At 38.1% G+C, this 21,745-nt stretch overlaps 1 protein-coding gene across 1 annotated transcript; it reads right to left on the minus strand.

Moving 5' to 3' along the window:
• Positions 1-5,379: 5,379 nt before the first annotated feature.
• Positions 5,380-21,745, minus strand: LOC116001115. The gene is made up of 2 exons (XM_031241011.1): positions 20,806-21,745; positions 5,380-5,585 (listed from the first exon to the last, which is right to left on the minus strand). The coding sequence occupies exons 1-2, from the start codon at positions 21,743-21,745 to the stop codon at positions 5,380-5,382; spliced, it is 1,146 nt and encodes a 381-aa protein (XP_031096871.1).

The raw sequence follows: 21,745 nt of genomic DNA on the forward strand, positions 1-21,745 counted from the left end.
GTTGATTAGAGGAACACGGCATTTCGTCGCATTCCCCACAGACGGCGCCAATGATGGTGTAAATGTAAACGGGGGTACGAATTTACACCACGTGTGTTTGATTGTGTATGATGTAGTGTATGGAGTGTGTATGGATGAATACAGGGAGAAGAGGAAAGGAAGCCATGGCTTCCTTCTTGGAGAAGAAGAGAGAAGAACAAGAGAGAGAGAGGCCGAGAGGCAAGGGTCCCAATGATTCAGAATGCCATTAACATGACGGTCAGGTCCTTTATATAGAAATAGGACCTGACCCTTCAGGAATATAATATTACATTTAACCCTTAACAATTTCTAAGGGACACCCGACCTTTTAGGGGTACAACAATACACGGACTATACATATTGTATTTCTACAGTAGTCCCTGGGGGTATTTACCCATCACATACATACATACATACATACATATATATATATATATATATATATATATATATATATATATATATATATATATATATATATATATATATATATATATATATATATATATATATATATATATATATATATANTATATATATATATATATATATATATATATATATATATATATATATATATATATATATATATATATATATATATATAAGTTATTGAATGTTGTAGTAGTTTGGTCGTTAATGTAAATAACATAATTTTTTTTTTGAAATACTCATGATTTAGGGTTCGAACCTATAACTACTTATTTGAAATGGTAACCGATATGCCACTACATTCTAGTTGGCATGTAAATAACTTAATATAATTGTATGTTAATTCAAAATATTAAAATAAAAATACTATAGGTATAATTAAAAAAAATTTAATTAGAGCTTTTTAATGATATAATTTTTTTTTATAACAAAATAAACTTTGAATCGTACTTTAAAAAAAAATAGATGGACGGGTATACTTGCAACGTTTCTCATGGTTGTCATCGTCCTACAAAACATGATGAGTTTTAGCAGGGCAGATTATGCTGCCACCATTTAATTTTTATCATCATCGTTCTCTTGTTTTCTCCCTTATTTCTTGTGGTTACGGAATAGCTGAAGCTCTGGAAGAAATTATACCAAAAATAATTGTAAAGTTGTTCATATATATTATATAAACTAGTTTTTTACACGCACATTGCGCGACTGATTTATTGCCCAATGCTTATATGTAAATAAGTAATAATAATTCAAAGTATATCAACACAAGATTATTTAGGAGAAGTTCATTATAGTTGGCATTAAAATTAATGTTTTCACTTTTCTAAAAACAATTGTCTAAATACTTATTGTAGTTGGTATGGTATTAGTAGTAAATACTACTTTTGGTTGGAATTACTCTAAGTTTTGTTAATTCACTTTTGGATAGGTTTGTCATTATCTTCGTCTTCATTGTTTGTCCACTTCTTTTTTGTTGGTAGTGTATCATGTGTAATTGGGTTATTGGTGCTTGTTTGTAAAAAAGAACATATTTGAATCTAAAATCGGTCAACAATATTATTGTTGGTTTTGGGTGATTGTTTTTTCAGTTTCATAATTATATTGGATTTAAAGGTGCTAGCTTTATTGTATGAGTTGCAAACATGAATAACATCAGAAGAATTGATGAGGATTGGTATATTCAATCATAATCATAAATGTTAGTGTTTAGTAATGTAGCCTCAACTTGTAATTGGAAAAATTATTATGGCAAACTGATAGGTTAAGTTTAGTGTCAGTTGGAGTACTGATTGAAGATCTGGCAAAACAGACACTACACCATAGCCTTTTAAAGCTAGCTACTAGAACTACACCGACTTATCCGGAACAGTTGGTAGAGCAGTTACATGGTCTAAGGTTATTTTTTCAAGAAAGTCCTTACCTCAATGGTAAAATAGTAATTCAGTCTACAGTAAATATCGTAGAAATTATTTGACTTCCAAGGTTTAGAGTATTATATATATACTAGTTAGAGAGAAAATGCTACAAAATTGAAGTAATGAAGAATTGAGAAATTATACTCTACAAGATTTACAATTCAAGAAACTCTCTCTACGATTTACAAAGAGAATACTCTGAGATATCATTTTCTAAAGGCGTTTTGATGAATTGAGTTTAAGAAGACTCTTGAGAAGAAAGATCTACAAAGCTTTATCTTTGGACCGTATTCCATACAACTGTGGTGCAGTGGTGGGTGAGCCAAAGAGATGGACAACGACAATGCGAATCTCTAAAAAGGGATTTGTTTTGGATAGCTGATTGCACAGATCTCCGACCTCGACAATCCTCTATAGCTTCTTTAAATTAGGTCTATACCGTGTGAGGTATATCGCACATTGGGTTGAGAATGCATTTTCTTTACCGTCTGTTTGAATTACTATCAAATGGTGGTCCCCAATATGTAGATATCATTGTATCGAACTGGGTAAAGAATACCTTATGGCATTTACTTTTTGTTTGATTTAATTTCCGCACTTGGTTGTATCGTCGTTGCACTAACTGTTCAATCACTAGGAAAATTGAATATCACATATACACGAAATCACACTTGGTATCAAAGTTTTAAGTCTACATAGTAACTTTGATCCATAAGGGAAATATATTTTCTGTATTATGTGATGATCTTGGTTGAAATTAGGTATTATGTTAGTTTCTTGAAATTTTTGGAAATCTAGGTTATTTCTCTATTATGTATATACTACTGTGTTGGAATATAATTCAATAGGATGGATAGCAACATGAAACAACCTGAGATGGATGGTACCAATTACTCGTTCTAAATTCAGGATGCGTATCTACCTTCAAGCACAAGAAGCTAAAGTTTAGCGGTTTGTGATTACTGGTTGGACACCTCCTACTCAAGCCGGACCGAATGGTGCAACAATTGCAAAACAAAAGTTGAATGTTCAGATGCTAAAATTATTCTCTTAGATTACAATAACAAGGTATTGAATTCAATTGTAAGATCATTGCATGAGTCTGTATTCATCCTAGTTACCGGTGTGGATGAAGCCAAGAAGACGTGGGAGATCTTACAAACGAGATTTGAAGGAACAGATGATGTCAAATAGTCTAAACTCCAAATGGTGTTGTCTAAGTTTGAGCGATTAAAGATGAATGAAGATGAGACAATCATCGACTTCCACAGTCGAGTACAAGATTTAATGAATAGATCCTCAATTCTTGGTGAACCATTTTCTCAATCACGAGTTGTAAAGGTTACTTACCAAGAAGATTTCGTATGAAGGTAACAACTATGCAAGACAACTTAGGATGGGAAAACAAAAATGTTGGTGAACTCATGGGAGCCTACACACCTATGAACTACAAGTTCTTGCTGAGGATAACCCTAGTTCTTCAACAAAGGGTAAATCAGTCGCATTCACTACTAAAGTTGAGACTGAATTAGATGTTGAGGATCTGGATGATGAAGTCCTTGCCTTATTGACAAAGAATTTCAAAAAGATTCTGAAAGGCTTTAATCATTATGGGCAAGGACAAACTGGTAGAAGCCAAAACAAATCGGGATCCTCACAAGGAACTAAGTCTACATCAAACACCTCTGGGTCCAAGTCTGGTCAAACATCTCGTACTAGACAATCAAAGAATTCCTAGTCTAGTTCTGGAAAGAATCTCAATAGAGGAATTCAATGTCGTGAGTGTGAAGGTTACAAACACATTCAATCTGAGTATCCTATATATCTCAAGAAAAAGAAGTCCATGAATGTAAAAACTTAGAGTGATACTGAAGGTGATGATATGGATCAAAATGATGATGAAGTTTCTGGAATTTTGTTGCTTTCTTTGCACCTGGAATTGATTTGTCAGAGTCATATGATGAAGATTATATGTCATCTAATGATTTTGATGAAAGACACGCTCATCTAGAGGAAGAATATGCAAAGTTAGTCACTAGCTTGGAACAACTGGTCAAGATGAATACTAACTTAAATGATGAATTGAAGTTCTATGAAGACACTATGAAAAAGTTGAATGTTGATATTGTCATGAAGGATGATCTGATAAACCAAATACGTACAAGAGAAGAAAAGTTGATGGAAGAACTGGAGGAATTAAAGCATAACATCAAGATAATGGATACCACATCAACACTAGATGAGATAGATCCTTGATTCTGGAAGGAAGAGTCACATTAAGACTGGCCTAGACTATCAAGAAGGTCAATCACCAGTCACTAAGATAGTGTTTGTTAAAAGAAGTACTTTAGATTTTGTTATGCTAATCAGACAATCAGTTAATGCAATGATCACAAGTAGAATCAGATAGTACATTCCTACATGTCACTACTATAAGATAAATGGCGATACTCGACCAGAGTGTTGTTAAGTGTGGTAAGGTAAAAACTAGTTTATTCACCTCAACACCAATATCCCCAAGAACATTACAGATCAACGTTACCTCACAGGCTACATGGGTCATCACCCTATACTCAAATTTAACACTAGAGCGAGACACAACACTCTACTTCTTACTCTTCCACGAGACTAGATTGCCACCAAAGAATACACAATACCTAGTTGTGGACCTCCTATCACTTGGTGACCCAAACCAATCGGCGTCAGAAAGGGCTTCAACACTTACATGCCCATGATTGGCATACAAGATTCTTTTTCCAGGAACACCCTTCAAATACTTTACAATTCGAATTGCAACTTCCCAATGAGATTTAGTAGGGAATGCCATGAACTGACTCACTATACTCACTGGAAAAGTAACATTAGGACGAGTGATAGTAAGATAGTTCAACTTACCAGCCAGTCTCCTATACCTCTTTGAATCTTCAAGAATCTCCCCCTCACCAGCTACAAGTTTAACACTCTGGTCCATAGGAGTCTTACAAGGTTTCGACCTTAAAAGCTAAGAGTCTTCAAGTAAATCTAGCACATATTTCCGTTGTGAAAGAAATATGTCTCTTAAAAAAACAACTTCAATCCCAAGAAAGTACTTCGACACCCCAGATCTTTCGTATGGAATTTCTCTTTAAGAAAAAACTTGAGTGCATCGACTCTTCTTGAATCATCACCTGTTATCACAATATCATCAATGTAGACAATTAATAAAATATTGCCATGGTTAGAGTGTTTGTAAAACAAAGTATAATCATAAGCACTACGGTGCATGCCAATCTCAGTGGTTACACCACAAAATCTCCCAAACCACGCTCTCGGAAACTACTTTAACCCAAACAATGATTTCCTTAGCTTACAAACTTTTTCGTACCCCCTATAAGCAACAAACCCGGGTGGTTGCTCCATATAGACTTCTTCAACCAAATCACCATGTAAAAAAACATTTTTGACATCTAACTTATACAATGGCCAACCATTAACAATAGCTTGAGAAATAAAAATCCTCACAGAAGTTAACTTAGCAACCACAGAAGGTTTTTGTGTAATCAACCCCATAAGTTTGTGCATATCCTTTAGCCACCAAACTCGCTTTAAGTCGAGCCACAAAACCATCGGGGTTTGTCTTGGCAAGATAAACCCATTTACAACTAATCGCAACTTTCCTGGTTAGGAGATGGACAAGATCCCAAGTCTGATTATCTTCAAGGGCTGTCATTTCCTCCTCTATAGCAGATCCCACCCATCATGAAACATTACCTGGCACAACATTTTAGGAACAAATACAGAATCCAATTAGGATAAATGACCATAGGAAACAAATGAAGAAATTGGATGACAACAACTACGTTTACCTTTTTGCATGGGCAATTGGGAGACCAAGATCATTTCATGGAGGTTGTGGTATGGGAAGAGTATTTACTTGTGCAACTGTCGGTGCAACCACTCCTCTAGGTCATCGAGAATACACTTGCGTAATTGGGGGGGGGTATTACTCTAGAAACAGACTCCGTTTTGGGCACACGAATTGTGATAATATACGTAAGAAAATCATCTTCTATTACTGCCTTTACTGGGGACCTACCACTGGAAATACTGTCAAAGAACATAGTGTCCTCAAAGAAAGTTATATCAGTGGAAACCAAATACCTACCCAAATTAGGAGGGCAATACCTATACCCTTTCTAAGTAGTGTATATATTACTTGCATAAATCGAATGCTAAAAATATACCAAAAGAAGTGATAGAGAAAGGGGAAAATCATATTATTGGAATATCTCTTTCACTTATATCCGGGAGAGGGCTAAGCTAAAGGGAGCGAAAGATGCACACTACCTTCAATTTGATTTGTTCAACCAAAAAACACTTGAAGGCTCGATAAATTCCCCTACACTAAAGGAATCAATCTTGAAATCTGGTTTGTATGAAGCTACAATTAAACTAAAATTTTTGCATTTGACATAATAGAGGGGATTGAACTAGAAACATTGTTGTTATTAAGTAGGAGCCACCACTTGTTGTGATAGAATGGGTTGAAGAAGCAAGCAGTATGGGCAAATTGAATTTCTAAGGAATCAAAGATCTTGGTTGGTGAAGCTCAACCAATTGTTGCTACTCCCTCAGCTCCTACGTTTGCTTCAATACTCAACAAAGTTGATGAAGTCACAGTAGATGCTGACCAATTAGATGCAGTTGGTGACTTCAGCATCAAAGAATCAATTTTAAGCTTGAATGAGTTTGACATTAGCATCGGCTCTAGTGGAGTAAGTGTTCCTTTCTACATAATGTTGGCTTTGTTGCTACGTGCAGTGGCAATCTTTGTGTGGATAAAAGTCAGGTTTATGCAGCAAAAGCATCATGAAATCATAAAATCATGAAATTTTTCTCTATATTATGCAGCTTTTTAGCTCTCATATGAGCATTTTTGTTCCGAATATTTCATGTGATGTAGGGTTTTTTAGATCAAGAAATTCTAATTTGCTTCATCAAATCTCCATTTTACTACTAGGGAAGAATTAAATATGCAGACCCCAAAAGCAAGGTGATTCAATTCATTGACGTTATTGTGTTCTTGATGCATTGACTTCACTATAGAAATGGTAAAAATTAGTGAACCAAAAGGCGATGTTTAATTGATCAAATTGATTGTATGCAGACTTCAAACCAATGCTTAGAGAACTTTTGGCAACTCATATAGAGTTGGAATTCTTACATTGTGCACTTGAATTTCAAAAAAGATATGATAACTTTTTGCTTATTTGTTTTGTGTCTTTTAATTTGTTTGATTTTTCTCCCTTTTTGAAGGTTCTCATAAATGACACAGCTTACTTTTAAAAATGAAGATATATTTTCTAAAGAATCTTACACCTTACAGTCTGACGATGATGTGGGTTTAGTGGGAGTGAATGTGAAGGTGGTAAAACGAAGAGTCAAGACTCCCCGAGTGTCGTGTCTCTTAAGGATGACGAATGGGAATCAAATTGGTGTGTTGGCATCTAAGAGGTTGAAGAGAAAGAGTTACGGGAGTGCTAAGGGTTGGATTCATTTGTAAGAGGGGAAGGTTGATAAAGGTTGTGTGAAATAAATAAAAGTAAAGTGGAGATTGGGGCTTTAGACTTTTCCATGTGGTCTATCTTTGGTTGGTTTTGCGAGTGCAAGTCGTAGAAAAGACTAGGGAATTCATGGCACACTACCAAGTGGCGTCACACTTTGGACTCCCACATCCTCATTCGGTTGGGGCATTTCATCGAACACTTTGTCTACCACTCCTCTCGAATCTCGTCCTTTCGGTCTAAGAGCGGAGATGTGGGTGAGTTAGACTCGTGAGTGGCCGCTATCGCGCACACACTCACTTTCTTTGGGTTTGCTACCTAATGTGGCCACAAAAGGCACAAAGCTTGAGGAACATCATCCACACAAGTTCAACATCCAACAAACAAGCAATTCACAAATCAAAGCAATAATATTAAACATCCACATAGATCTACCATGGAGCCACCAATCCCCTATCTAATCTACTCTATCATACTAAAGAAACAAGAAAGAGAAAGGAAAATTCAAAGAAACAAGTATTGAATTAGAAAATGAAGAGAATGGTTACCACCCTTTAGAAAAGGGATCTTTACAACCTTGATCTTGAAATCCCAATCTTCTCTCTTGCCCTTGATCTATTCTAAAACTATGAAAGAAAGGAATTTTCCCCCAAGAGGGGAGAAAACCCTCTAGATCTATTCTACCCTATTCTATGAATTTTCTGATCTAATCTCATCCTCCTTTTAGGTTTTGGGCAAAAGGGATTTATATAGGTGACGAAAAGGGAACAAATTTACCAAAATGGCCCTTGGCCTGACCACACTTGCTTCCACGCGTGGTGGTGGGCGTGGGAGCTCACTGGAATTATTCCACGCCCAGCCACACGCGTGTGAGGCTGCGTGGGACGCTACTGCAATTCGGCTTGTTTGTCTTTTGCTCTATTTTAGCCTCAAATCCCTCTCCAACCTGTGAAATACCTCAAAACTCTTTCTAGAAATGTTGTTAGAAGATTTTAATCGCATTTGAGCTAAAATGCATGCAATTGTTGTAATCGGATGTCAAAATGATGCGCTTTTAATCTAATAAAGACCCCTTATAAGTGCTATCCTTGGTGTTTATCAAAGTTTCCACACTTAAACCTTGCTTGTCCTCTAGCAAGCATACTTTTCTAAACACTAATCATATAAGCACCAAGGATAGTTCTTTCTTTCACGGTTAACCAATCAAGTGATGTGTAGGTGTTCGGAGTTGAGCGGGTGAAATCCCCTACACTATCTACCAAGACTGCTAAACTCATGCCAACCAAATGTAAGAAATATTCTAAGGAAGTTAAGGTCTCGATAGATACTACATAAGAAGTTTTTATTCACACCTTTAAGCATGCAAGTGACAAAAGAGTTTTCACCTTGTATTTTCTAAGGGCCTCCAGCCGATCCGATTAGTGAGACCGATGCTCACCCCTTAGCCAATTTCCAACCTAACGCCAAAGCCTCTTTACATTATATAAGTGAGGGCAGGGACATGGACCGCTCATCGCCATGGCTTGGGCGATCACTCTATTTTCTCGCTTCCTAGGATAACGTCATCAGGCTACCCGACTTCACATGGAGATCCATGCTTTTTCGAAGGTCAGTGCAATGGGTGCCTGAATCCTAGCGAAGTGGCTCACCTCCTCTCTATTTTCTCATCTTTCAAGATCTCTTCAGGGTAACCGACTTCACATGGATCTCCATGCTTTTTCGAAGACAGTGCAATGGTTACCCCTTATCTAGACAAGATGGTTCACCTCGCTTTTATCTCAAGGAATGGCCTTAGGCCTTTATTCACGTTTCACCATATCAACCCCTCATGCCTTTTTCTAGGGATTAGGGATTGTTTTCACTCAAAGCTCACTTAGGCTCTCCTTTTGCCCCATGTCCTGCTAAGATTAATTCAGTTTCCAGGCTTCGCTATTCTTATCTTTCTAAAACTCAAAGGATTCACACTCCCACTTCGAGAGATCCTTGACTGGGGTCCAAACAAAATACAAGGTGAAAGCATGCAAACACTCATCAAAATTTTCAATTTGGGTCGGAATGTGCAAATTGGTGCAAAGTGAAGCTTCCAAAGCATATTTTAGACATTCAATCCTTGGCACAAGGTTAGGAGCCCTCCTAGATAGTATTGGCAATAACACACCCTCTAGGTTCCTATACTTTATCACTTAATCAATCAACTGTTTCAAGAAGCATACACCCTTTCCACACTTAAAAATAAACATCGTCCTCGATGTTTCCATAAGGAACGGAGGAAAAAGGATATATGTTTAAGGGTTCTACACACGCCCCTTTTCCACACTTAAAAGTGTGAACTGGGCTAAAACAGTTCTAGTAAACAGACTATATCCGACACAACAATTTTATGCAGCTCTTCATTTGCGATTTTTAGAAAATAAAGCAAACTAAAACAGGGCATTAAATAAGGATAAAAGAAATACTTACAATTTGTATCCTTATCAAAATTTTGCAATCTATGTTCGCCCTTCAAAACTCGGTCAGAGTAAAGGTAAGGAAATAAATTAGAAGTTGAAGTTATACCTTTTAAGATTGGTCTTTCATGGTTGTTGGTGGAGTGGTCCCTTCTTCTCCTTATTTGTGGGTTGCCTCCCATAAGCGCCACGTTTAACGTCTTTGGCTAGACGAAACGTGCAAGATAAAACATAAACAGAAATATAGCTAAAAATATAAACAAAAGTAAAGAGATTATCCACAATCAATTGTTCAGAATTATCAAATCACAAGTCATCATCATCAAGATTTGTCTTTTCTTTTCTTCAGTTTCTTCCTTCCTTCATGTTCTCTTGATTTCCTTGATCTCTCTCGAAATTTCGTCCAGCTTTTGCATTTGCTCCAAGTGCAATTGGTATTGGAAATTTTGGAGGGATCTCCAATCAGTGACTGGGGTGAACCAGCTCGGAATGTTGAAGCTAGAGGAGTTGGGGTTTTGCTCTTCAGGTTGTGGTGGAGGTACAGACGGTCCGGGCTCTCTTGGTGGTGGAGAATACATTGAAGAATCCAACGGTGAATACATTTCCGGGAGAGACGGGGAATTGAATGACATCGGAGAAGGTGTGAATCCTGGGGATGTCATGGGCGGGTTAGTATGATCTTCTGCCATCTCCTCATCTACCCTCGTTCGCGCTAGTTCTCTCAAGTGAAGTTTTGCGACATCTTTGGGAGATAAAGGAACTATGTGTGCTCCTGGAAGCCGATGTTCAAACCAATGCATTTTCATTTGATGACCTAAAGAGACGCATAGCCTCGTCACCAAGGGGCTTATAAAGATTGCCCTGGCTGACTCTTGTTGTTGTGCAACAAGCAAGTTCCTACAAATCGAGCTCATATTCACTGTGTTCCCGGTGTCCATACTCCATAGCATGAACAGCTCCGCCTTTGAGACTCGGTCATATGTCTCAGGCCTTCCTTCCCATGAATGAGCGATCACCTTCCATAAAACCTTTAAATCCTCCCTTACAATCTGAGATACTCTTACCCTCGACCCTTCCCATTCGACTCCTTGTCTTGCGATCATCGACCAATATTTTCTCGGAATGTCCCTGTCTCCAAAGTCATGCCTTAATCTCCAGTACCAGTTCTTCGACTGTTCTTCCTCATTGTAGAATCCAAGGAGAACACCCAAACGGTTGGCCGATATGTTATGGTCCTGGTTGAAGAGTCTAAACTTAATGGTAGGGCTGTAGAGATCTCCAGCCACTCCGTCAACCTTCAAGCTCGCGATAAACTCATGTACTAGAGGGATAAAAGTATCATGTCTCCAGCTCAATAAATTGTCCCAATATGGCTCTGTAATCAACCTCTCTAGTCCATATTTGCACTCGTAATCCTCCAATACTCTCAAGTATACATATCTCCATTGCACGATAGGGAAATTTAACAACTACCTGTACCGCCCTAGCATGGTTGCTGTCATCAGTAAAATTTGAGTTCCGGTGGATACTTCTATATAACGAGTGTTAGCGTCTCTCGCACTGTTTTCCTCTGCCGGGGCTTTCCCTCTTTGGAGCCTTTGAGCAATCTGTTGTGCAAGGTCATGTGGCGAAGACATCTTTCCTATAACATGGGCAATTAAAGAAACACAAGGAAAAACACTTGCCAATTTTAAATATTGATTATGAACAATATTGCACATATTTAAAGAAAAGATTACAATAATTCATTGCATGCAACATCATTTTGATATCCTTCAACAATTCTATCCTATACATGCAAGAACTAGCTCATTCTATTCCATACTCATTTCATAGTCAAAAGGTCAACATATGGTCAACTTCATCTTCTACCTCTAGACTAGCTCAAGGTTGAAAAATGGAAGCATCATGAAAGTTAAAATTGAACCAACTAACTAATAGAATATAGCAATGTAGTGCCTATAGAGTAGGAAAGTTGCAAACTTTGCCCACCATGATCACTATATCAACAAGGATCTCATCATGACAAGAGAATACCCAAATCAAACAATTTCAAGATCTAGTCACAAAGAGATGTTAAAACATGAAATTTTTAGTCTATAGAAGCAATGTAGGCTTAATACAAGTCTATCAAGTCATCCCATAACAATGTATCTCAAGAAAAATGTCATACAAGAAAAACCCATGGAGATATTCTTCAAAATAGAACAAGTTCTTCATTAAACAAGTAAATAGCAAAGAAGAGTATGTTCTTACCTTGGAAATGACTCAAGATCTTTAAGAAAAGTTGAGAGACTTGGAAGGAAATGCTTAGAAAGTGTATATTTTCAGCTTGGGAGAGTTCTTGCTCGTGGTGGGGAAGAAATGAAGCAAGGAAAGGGTTTTAAACCATTTCGCGCGAAAATCCGTGAAAAACCTGGTGCGCGTCCACGCACGCTACCACGCATGGTGGTAGGCGTGGGAGCTTTCTGGTTTATTCCCACGCCTACTCACACGCGTGTGAGCGGCGTGGCAGCTCTCTGGAAGTTGTCCACGCCTAGCCACACGCGTGGTGGTGGCTTGGAGATCGTGCTGTGCAAAGCTTACCTTGGTTTCCCTTCCTTCCTTTGTTAGTGATGATGTTTGTCAATTGATTGCAGGCAACTTATAACTCTCGTGTGTATAATCTGTACTTGTTAGCTCAACCGAGGTTATAGAAACATTTATTGAAATAAAACTAAGGAAAACATACTACAGAAAACAAAAGAAACTTTAAGAAAAAGTAAGATAACATTGGGACTGCCTCCCAAGTGCGCCATGGTTTTACGTCTCCTGGCCAGACGTAATGTGGTCTATCCTTCAAGGCACACAGATTTTGGGACCCGACCAAGCGTCCCATGAAATTTTGCTTCAAGGAAGTTCCCAAGATGGGAAACATCCTTGAATACCCACAAAGATAAATGAATAACAACATGCATGATTAGACAAATTTTAGCATTAAACACCCTCCTTAACTCTTCTAGGATGGTGTCTATTCCCTTTTCTTTTTCCTCTCTTCTCCCCCTAAAGATTTTCTCGTCTCTTTCAAACCATATCTCCTCACACCCTTCCTCAATTTCGAGTGTGGTCAACTCTCTCCACTCATCTTCTTCCATAAGATTGATCATGAAGGACCTATTATTTCCTACCCTTTCTTCCTCACACTCATTTTTTTCATCACTCCACTCTATTTGATTAGAGAAATCACTCTCACTCTCACATGAATAGAATGAAGCATCATCCTCTTCACTCACCATCTCATTTTCACCTAAAGCAAAGGATTCATCTTCCGAGAAATTAAAGCAATCATAATCATTAGTAAACAAGATAGAATCCTTACAAGCAGTACTCAATACATTAAAATTTTCCATGGAATCATCCTCCCGAAATTTAAAGCAGTCATAATCACATATGATGAAAGTATTAAGGCGAAGGGAGTCATCCACAAGGGTGTTTTCAAAAAGAGCACAAGGATTTTCAAAAATATTAGCGCAAAGAAGATTAGAAATTTTACCATATTTTGGCTCTTCATCTTCCCATGCTATTTCTATGTTCTCATCCTCACTCTCCATCTCTACCTCGTTTTGATTTTCCAACTCGAAAATTGGAACTTCTTCAAGTACCAGGGCGTAAAAATCTTCCATTTCTTCGAAACTCTCCTCTCTCCTAGCATTTTGCGCGTTTTCGACCTCTTGTATAATCCTTGGATGGGCTTCCAAAGTGGGGGTGTCTTCTATGATGGCGGAGTTAGCTCGGGATTCATTCATTTTCATGAGCTCTTCCATCATGGACATCATCTTCGTTTCAACTTCTTCTAGTGGAAGTCCTTCTTTCCGGAGGGTAGCGAGATAGTCCTTTAGTTCGCTCTTGATTTCGGCTTTTAGTTTAGTCGTATCCTCCTTGGCCATCTTTGTGAATTCGTCAATTTTTGCTTTTAGAATTTCAATTTCATCGGTGGCCGGTGGGATATAATCGCAAGGATTTATATGGGTATTATATGGGCAAGGGGGTAGTGTTTCAAAGGAATGGGTAGTATTGTTTTCTTTGTGGTTTTGTGATGGAGGTGGGTAGTAGGTGTTTTGGTGGAAAGTAGGGAATGAATTTGACTCTAGAGTATAGCTTGGATCAAGTTGTTGCATCATTTGCACAAGCTTACTCTCTATGTTTTGAGATATATCTTTAGAGCTTAATGAGTCAATTTCTTGTGAGTTTGGTGATTGTGAAGGGTAAGTTTCTTGGAATTGTGGAGGTGGTGTTTCATAAGGTCGTAGGTGATGATTTGGTGTATGGATTAGATAGTGATATGGAGGTGGTAAATGATATGTTGGTGGAATTGGGTAATGGTATGGATGTGGATAGTGGTATGTTGGTAGATGGTAAGTATAAGTGGAATGGGGGTAATAGTGATATGGTTGGGGTTGAGGATTTGCATAGGATTGTCCTCCATGATGTGGGTAATCATGGGGATTCATTTTAGCACTTATTGGCAAGCTTCAAGTGCTTTGATTATAGAGAATTTCCTGCACAATAGCTTAGCCAACAACAAATAATTTTGCAACTAAAAGTAGTTGCAAGTGAGCACAAGATACTCAAGACAATATAAGCTCACTTCTTCAAGCAAATAACAAAAAAAAAATAAGAAAATGAAATAAACAAAAAGAAAGCAATTCAAGAACTCTTAAAATTCTACTTCTAAGATGTCAACACTATTCGAAACCGTTTGCCATCCTCGGCAACGGCGCCATTTTGACAATGATGTGGGTTTAGTGGGAGTGAATGTGAAGGTGGTAAAACGAAGAGTCAAGACTCCCCGAGTGTCGTGTCTCTCAAGGATGACGAATGGGAATCAAATTGGTGTGTTGGCATCTAAGAGGTTGAAGAGAAAGAGTTACGGGAGTGCTAAGGGTTGGATTCATTTGTAAGAGGGGAAGGTTGATAAAGGTTGTGTGAAATAAATAAAAGTAAAGTGGAGATTGGGGCTTTAGACTTTTCCATGTGGTCTATCTTTGGTTGGTTTTGCGAGTGCAAGTCGTAGAAAAGACTAGGGAATTCATGGCACACTACCAAGTGGCGTCACACTTTGGACTCCCACATCCTCATTCGGTTGGGGCATTTCATCGAACACTTTGTCTACCACTCCTCTCGAATCTCGTCCTTTCGGTCTAAGAGCGGAGATGTGGGTGAGTTAGACTCGTGAGTGGCCGCTATCGCGCACACACTCACTTTCTTTGGGTTTGCTACCTAATGTGGCCACAAAAGGCACAAAGCTTGAGGAACATCATCCACACAAGTTCAACATCCAACAAACAAGCAATTCACAAATCAAAGCAATAATATTAAACATCCACATAGATCTACCATGGAGCCACCAATCCCCTATCTAATCTACTCTATCATACTAAAGAAACAAGAAAGAGAAAGGAAAATTCAAAGAAACAAGTATTGAATTAGAAAATGAAGAGAATGGTTACCACCCTTTAGAAAATGGATCTTTACAACCTTGATCTTGAAATCCCAATCTTCTCTCTTGCCCTTGATCTATTCTAAAACTATGAAAGAAAGGAATTTTCCCCCAAGAGGGGAGAAAACCCTCTAGATCTATTCTACCCTATTCTATGAATTTTCTGATCTAATCTCATCCTCCTTTTAGGTTTTGGGCAAAAGGAATTTATATAGGTGACGAAAAGGGAACAAATTTACCAAAATGGCCCTTGGCCCGACCACACTTGCTTCCACGCGTGGTGGTGGGCGTGGGAGCTCACTGGAATTATTCCACGCCCAGCCACACGCGTGTGAGGCTGCGTGGGACGCTACTGCAATTCGACTTGTTTGTCTTTTGCTCTATTTTAGCCTCAAATCCCTCTCCAACCTGTGAAATACCTCAAAACTCTTTCTAGAAATGTTGTTAGAAGATTTTAATCGCATTTGAGCTAAAATGCATGCAATTGTTGTAATCGGATGTCAAAACGATGCGCTTTTAATCTAATAAAGACCCCTTATAAGTGCTATCCTTGGTGCTTATCACAGTCTAATTAGTTTTGTTACGTTAAAGAAATATATGCATGGAATCACTAAGTTGATTCGCTTATACTAATGAGTTAATTCCTTTTTTGGTCCTAGAATTATTAGGGGTCGACACTTTTAGTCGATCACAAAAAAAATTTCTACATTTTGACCACACTTATTAGATATTGGACACTTTTATTTAGTCCTCTATTAGCTTCCTCATTTATTCACCATCAAAATAAAGGGCGTTATTGTCAGTTCACGTCTTCTTCTTCTCAGCCTTTATTTTTTGCTCATCTCAGCAATCATATTCAACGATCTAAAGAAGAAAGCTCTAATTCCTACCTAAAAATTAAAAAATAATTTTTCATACACATTCATACATTCATTAGTAAAACATCCATTTATGTATGTTAAAGTTGATGGTAGCTGACCTAGTGTCTAAGGAAGCTCGGTTGGCGGCGAGAACTATCGCCATAATTTTTTTTCCAGAAATTGTTCTAGATTCATCTCTGGCTGCGGAGATCGTTTCAAATGATCAATCTGGACAAGAAATAAAAAAATAATAATAATTGTAGGGGGCTTCCGGCAACGTTGCGTTTGTTTGCATATGTGGTGTGACATGGATGCAAAATTTAACAAAAAATCAAAATAACAACAAGCAACGAAATCAAACAACAAAGATTGAACAGAATATGTAGTAAATTAATCAATCGATCGATAAAGAATAACACGAATGCAAGTTTGCGTAAGGGAAGCCAATTGTAACAACTGAGGAAGTGGATTATAGAAAATTGGCTAAGATTAAGGAAAAACATACCTTGGTTAGAAAATCCTCGAAGTAGAGACCTCTAGTAGATACGAGTAGGAAAAATTCAAGGCGTTCTTCATTCTCTCTGGTTTGGCACACATCGAAACACAGGATGCGAGGCATATAATGATTAGATTCACATAAGAGAACGATCGTGAGCAGGTATTGAAAAAAATCAAGTGATGATTGAGGATAAGCTTGTTAGGTTTGCTAAGTGGTCACCGAAATGGAATGAGATAAAAGACCTTCCATTTGCTGCGATTTGGCTCCTTCCCCCAAAATGCAATATCACTTGGCTGTGGATTTGGCGACGGTTCAAAGAACGCAACCGAGCGTGCAAAAGTCAAGACTGAGATGAATTAGTTGAAGCCTAGATCTAATAAGGTCTGGATTGAAATTGCGAATAGAGAAGGAGGGCCAAGGGGTCTCTGGCAGAGGGTTGAATACAAATATGTTCCTACCTTTGAGACTTCTTGATAGATTCTTCAATGAATATAGTGAATTCCTCCTGGATATAGGAGTAGAGTGGTTCAAAGGTGTATCTAATCCTTCTACTCCACTCTACTCCTATATCCAGGAGGAATTCACTATATTCACCACTCCTTGGTTACAAGATACAATGAATTTTGTGGTCTAGTGCTTTGATCACCAAGCCCACACTAATCACACTCAACCAATGCCTCTAACACATCAACCCAGGATTTCACTCCTTGTGACAATCCTCTATCTATACCCCAGTAGAGAAACCACTTGTTTTGGAAAAACAAGATTTTCTTTGCTTCCAACTTTGAGACTTCTTGATAGATTCTGAATACAAGTCTCTCTAAGATGAAGATTTTTACACACTCAAGATTTTCACTTGAATATTCATATTTTGTTCGCTTGCACTTCTTGCACTTTTTCTCTTGATGTAATTCTTAGTGTTGAGTTGCTTCAGATCTTCATCTATTTATATGTATTTGAGAATTTGTCTGTTGGAAAAAGACAATCTCAAATTTGAATTCTTATCAGCTAGTCTTGTAGCTTTTTCAGTCTAAAAGATAACTTTATCTTATGTTTAATGTTTCTCAAACGCCAACTTCATAGCTTAATAAATTTCGAATTGATTCCCTTCTTTTAATTCGAAACTTATTCTAACATTTACCTTGTAAAAGGTAGAAGGTGGGATTTGAACCTTAGAACTCCAAATAGTAATATCAAACTTCTAACCACTTCATCTATAAGAATTTATTACTATTTCTGTCCCATTTTAGATGTTTGGTTTGTTTAGCGAGACTTGACTGAAGTTATTTTTAATCTAATTTTTCATAATATTAAGTTTAGCATTAATATATAAAATTTATATATTTAGAAACTACATTAAAAGTATTATTAAACACAAAAAATTAAATTTAAAAATAATAAAAAATTACTAAAGAAAATAAGCAATGAAGAAAGAGTTGGTTTGACTAGTGAATAGTAAATAGGACAGGTAAAATAAGACAGATGGAGTAATTAATAAAATATTCTTCTTGGTGTACTCCTTTTTCTTCCATCAATACTTTTTTTCTTCCATCAATACTTAATCCTCAAGAAATCTTCATGCACCTTGTATTTCTTCTTCAATTTATACGCCATTTGCCTTCTAATTTTGTCATCTCCTAAAATGTTTCCTTTGAAATTTCATACATAATACTACTTCTTTCGAATTTATTCCATCTTCATACATAATCTTTCTTCAAAAAATTCCTTCAAATTAACTCTTGAATTTCCTTTTGATCTTTTGACTCAAATAATCACTAGAGAAATAAAATTGGGTGTTCTAAATTTTTCAATACAATTTTGGCATATCAAAATCTATTACAATTTATTCTTAACATGGTGGACTAAAATGTTCTATCCCTAATAAGTCTAGGACAAAAAAAAAAAGAATTAACTCTTATACTAATATTTATAAAATTGACCCTGTCAATTTTTAGCCATTGATCATTCTAGATGGATGGACCAAATTAGTCCACACTTATCACAAGAAACATAGTTTACATTTGATCATTTTATATATATATATATATATATATATATATATATATATATATATATATGAAACTTAAAGTGATAAGGGTCAAATAGGCCCTTAAACTAGAAGCCAAAGTGCAATTAGCCCCATCAACTAACAAAAGCTTCAATTAGGCCCTTCATCTCTTCACTTTTATGTAATTAGCTCAATTTATAGGTAAACATGAGGTAATAGTAGGTAATTGTGATTTAAAAAAAAACTAATTTAAAAACAAAAATAAATAAATAAATGGACGGGCCTTCTTCTCCGTCCAAGTCGACGGCGAAGCCATGGACAGAGAAGTCAGGCCAGAATTAAAATCACCGGAAAGCTTGACAGGGAGACAATTTAGGCGATCACTTCGCCGCGGTGCGGTATCCCAATGTCGTTTTGTCAAACGCCCGGCTGCATATGAAGAGAAACTACGTGGAACCGCGTCGTTCCAATGACGCTAACGTATAGAGATCAGAACGGCAGTGAAGAATGCTTTCAGGCATTGGGCTTCAGTCGTTCCGATGACGTTCTTGGAAACCAGTGACTACGAATTCGTTGGCATCAAGATTGGGTTCTAGCCGGCAACCACGGCGACGGGGATTCGTTCGACAGGGTGCAGGGGTTTTGCCCATGCATTCTCGCCGGAGAGCGAACGGTTCAACCTAGATGCATGCGGCGGAGACAATGGCGGTGAACTTCGAGACCAAACGTCGGCCAGTTTTTTTGTTTTTTTGTCTTTCAATTTTTAAATTAATTTCTTTTCTTTTTTATTTCTTTTAAAAAATCATAATTACCTGCTATTATATTATGTTTACCTACAAATTGAGCTAATTGCACAAAAGTGAAGAAATGAAGGGTCTAATTGGAGCTTTTGTTAGTTTATGGGGCTAATTGCACTTTGGTTTATAGTTTAAGGGTCTATTTGACCCGTATCCCAAACTTAAATGATATAAGAACAACTTTGCTTTGTCCGTTAAAAAAAATAATAGTACAATATTTGTAAAATAATGTACAATTGTACCTGACGGTAATAATGTGTTACCGGTATATTATCTGAATGTGATTGAGTATCTGAATACAATGTTGAGTATTTGAGTGCAGTGCTCAGTGTACAATAGAGTTCAGTGTAGTCTTGTCTAGTAAAAAGTGTCGTGTCTCACTACGTGGTTGTGAGTCTTTTTATTCCTTTCCGCTCAATAATGGAGCATTAATGCTGAGGAGTTGAACGTTGGACATCAATGCTGAGTAATTGAACGTTGAGCATCAATGCTGAGGAGCTGAACGTTGGGCATCAATGTTGAGGAGCTGAACGTTGGGCATCAATGCTGAGGAGTTGAACCGTTGAGCATTGATGCTGAGGGGTGAGGTGTCTTGGGTAGTTTGAACGACAACTGTCTTGACAACGTTTTGGGTGCTGCCAATGGTTCAGGGTCGGGTACCCAATTACCCTGTCACCAGTCCCCCCACTCCCTAGCCAACGAGAGTGGTTGAGGTGGTTTGGGAGTAATGACCTGCGTAAAACTGTTTTTTTTTTCCGAACCGTAGTGGCCGAGGTCACCTCGGCCAAATTTGGGCCGAGGTGGACCTCGGCCATAATTAGTTTAGTTTTTTTTCTTTCTTTTTCTTTTTCTTTTTCTTTTTCTTTTTGGTTTTTTTTTGTTTTGTTTTTGTTTTGTTTTTTTTTTTGTTTGCCGTGCGCGAGCTTACTTGACCAGCCGTAGGCTTCGATCAAAGGTCTGCTCTTCCGTCGGGTGGCTAGCGAGATCGGATCTCGTGCCGACCCTAAGGGAATGGAGTTTTTTTTTGTCGTTCTGTGCGCGAGCTTACTTTGACCAGCCGTAGGCTTCGATCAAAGGTCTGCTCTTCCGTCAGGTGGCTAGCGAGATCGGATCTCGTGCCGACCCTAAGGGAATGGAGTTTTTTTTTTTTAATATAATCAGGACGGACCATCAGCGAATGATTTGTTTTTTGCGCTGCGCAGGCTTCTCCTCATTGTCTCTTCTTTCCTTACCCTGGTCGCACCTTCTCTTCTTGGTGTTGGAGGCTGAAGGCTCAGGATCTTCTTCCTTTCGCCACACATTGCCGGGTAGGCCTTGTTGATGCTGGTACTGTCCCGGGTACTTAATGAATTGAGTGAAGTATTCGCTCCGCACCAGTTCCTCTACTTGTCCTTTTAAAGCATGACACTCATCGGTATCATGTCCAACTTGTTGGTGGAACCGACAGTACTTGGTTTGGTCCTCGCACGTAGAAACTGCCATACACTCTGAGGGAAAATGCACCATTCCCATCTCCTCGGCGTGATTTAGAATCACGCTAACCGGGTGAGTAAGAGGTGTTAAGTGTCGCGGTGGAGTGAGCCGAGGCCTTTCTTGAACTTTCTCCTTCGTTGTGGATAACTGGTTTGGGTGTGGTGCGTGGTTGGTCGGACCAACTTTGTCAGGTCGTTCACTCCTCCTGCCCTCTTCCTCATCTTTCTTCTTTCTATCAGCCTCCTCGGCCTCAGCATAGCGGTTTGCTATCCTCATTAGCTCCTCATAGGAGTGTGGAGGGTGAGTGTTCAGCTGTCTATGAAAATTGCCTGACCTCAATGCCTGGATGAACATGAGGATTGCCGCCTTAGAATCGAAGTCGCACACATTGTTGACTTCCGTCTTCCATTTGCTTAAGAAATTTCTTAAGCTTTCGTCGATGTCCTGTTTTACTCCGTAAAGATGTGAAAATGGTTTCTTATGTTGTATATGCCTAGAGAAATAAGTCAAGAAATGTTTGGACAACTCCGCAAAGTTTTGGATCGAACCATCCGGAATCGTGTTGAGCCAATCTTGGGCTGTTCCATCCAGAGTGGTCAAAAATGCTCTGCACATTATGGCGTCGCCTGCCCCGGTCATTACCATGGCTACCTTGTACCTTGTCATGTGGACACGCGGGTCAGAAGTCCCAGTGTAGGCCTTGATGGCGGGCAACCTAAAATCCCTTGGGAGGGGCGCATCCATTATACTAGGAGAAAATGGAGCGGCCAT

The sequence above is a fragment of the Ipomoea triloba genome, chromosome 13, assembly GCF_003576645.1.
Source record: "Ipomoea triloba cultivar NCNSP0323 chromosome 13, ASM357664v1".
Taxonomy (NCBI): Eukaryota; Viridiplantae; Streptophyta; class Magnoliopsida; order Solanales; family Convolvulaceae; genus Ipomoea; species Ipomoea triloba.

Bases quoted from the DNA above. Each gene is read 5' to 3' on its own strand.
- LOC116001115 (XM_031241011.1), bottom strand. From the start codon at position 21,745: ATGGCCGCTCCATTTTCTCCTAGTATAATGGATGCGCCCCTCCCAAGG. The intron at 5,586-20,805 runs GCAATGTGTGGC...GATCTGCTATAG, and splicing joins GCATCAACAAGGCCTACCCG to AGGAGGAAATGACAGCCCTT.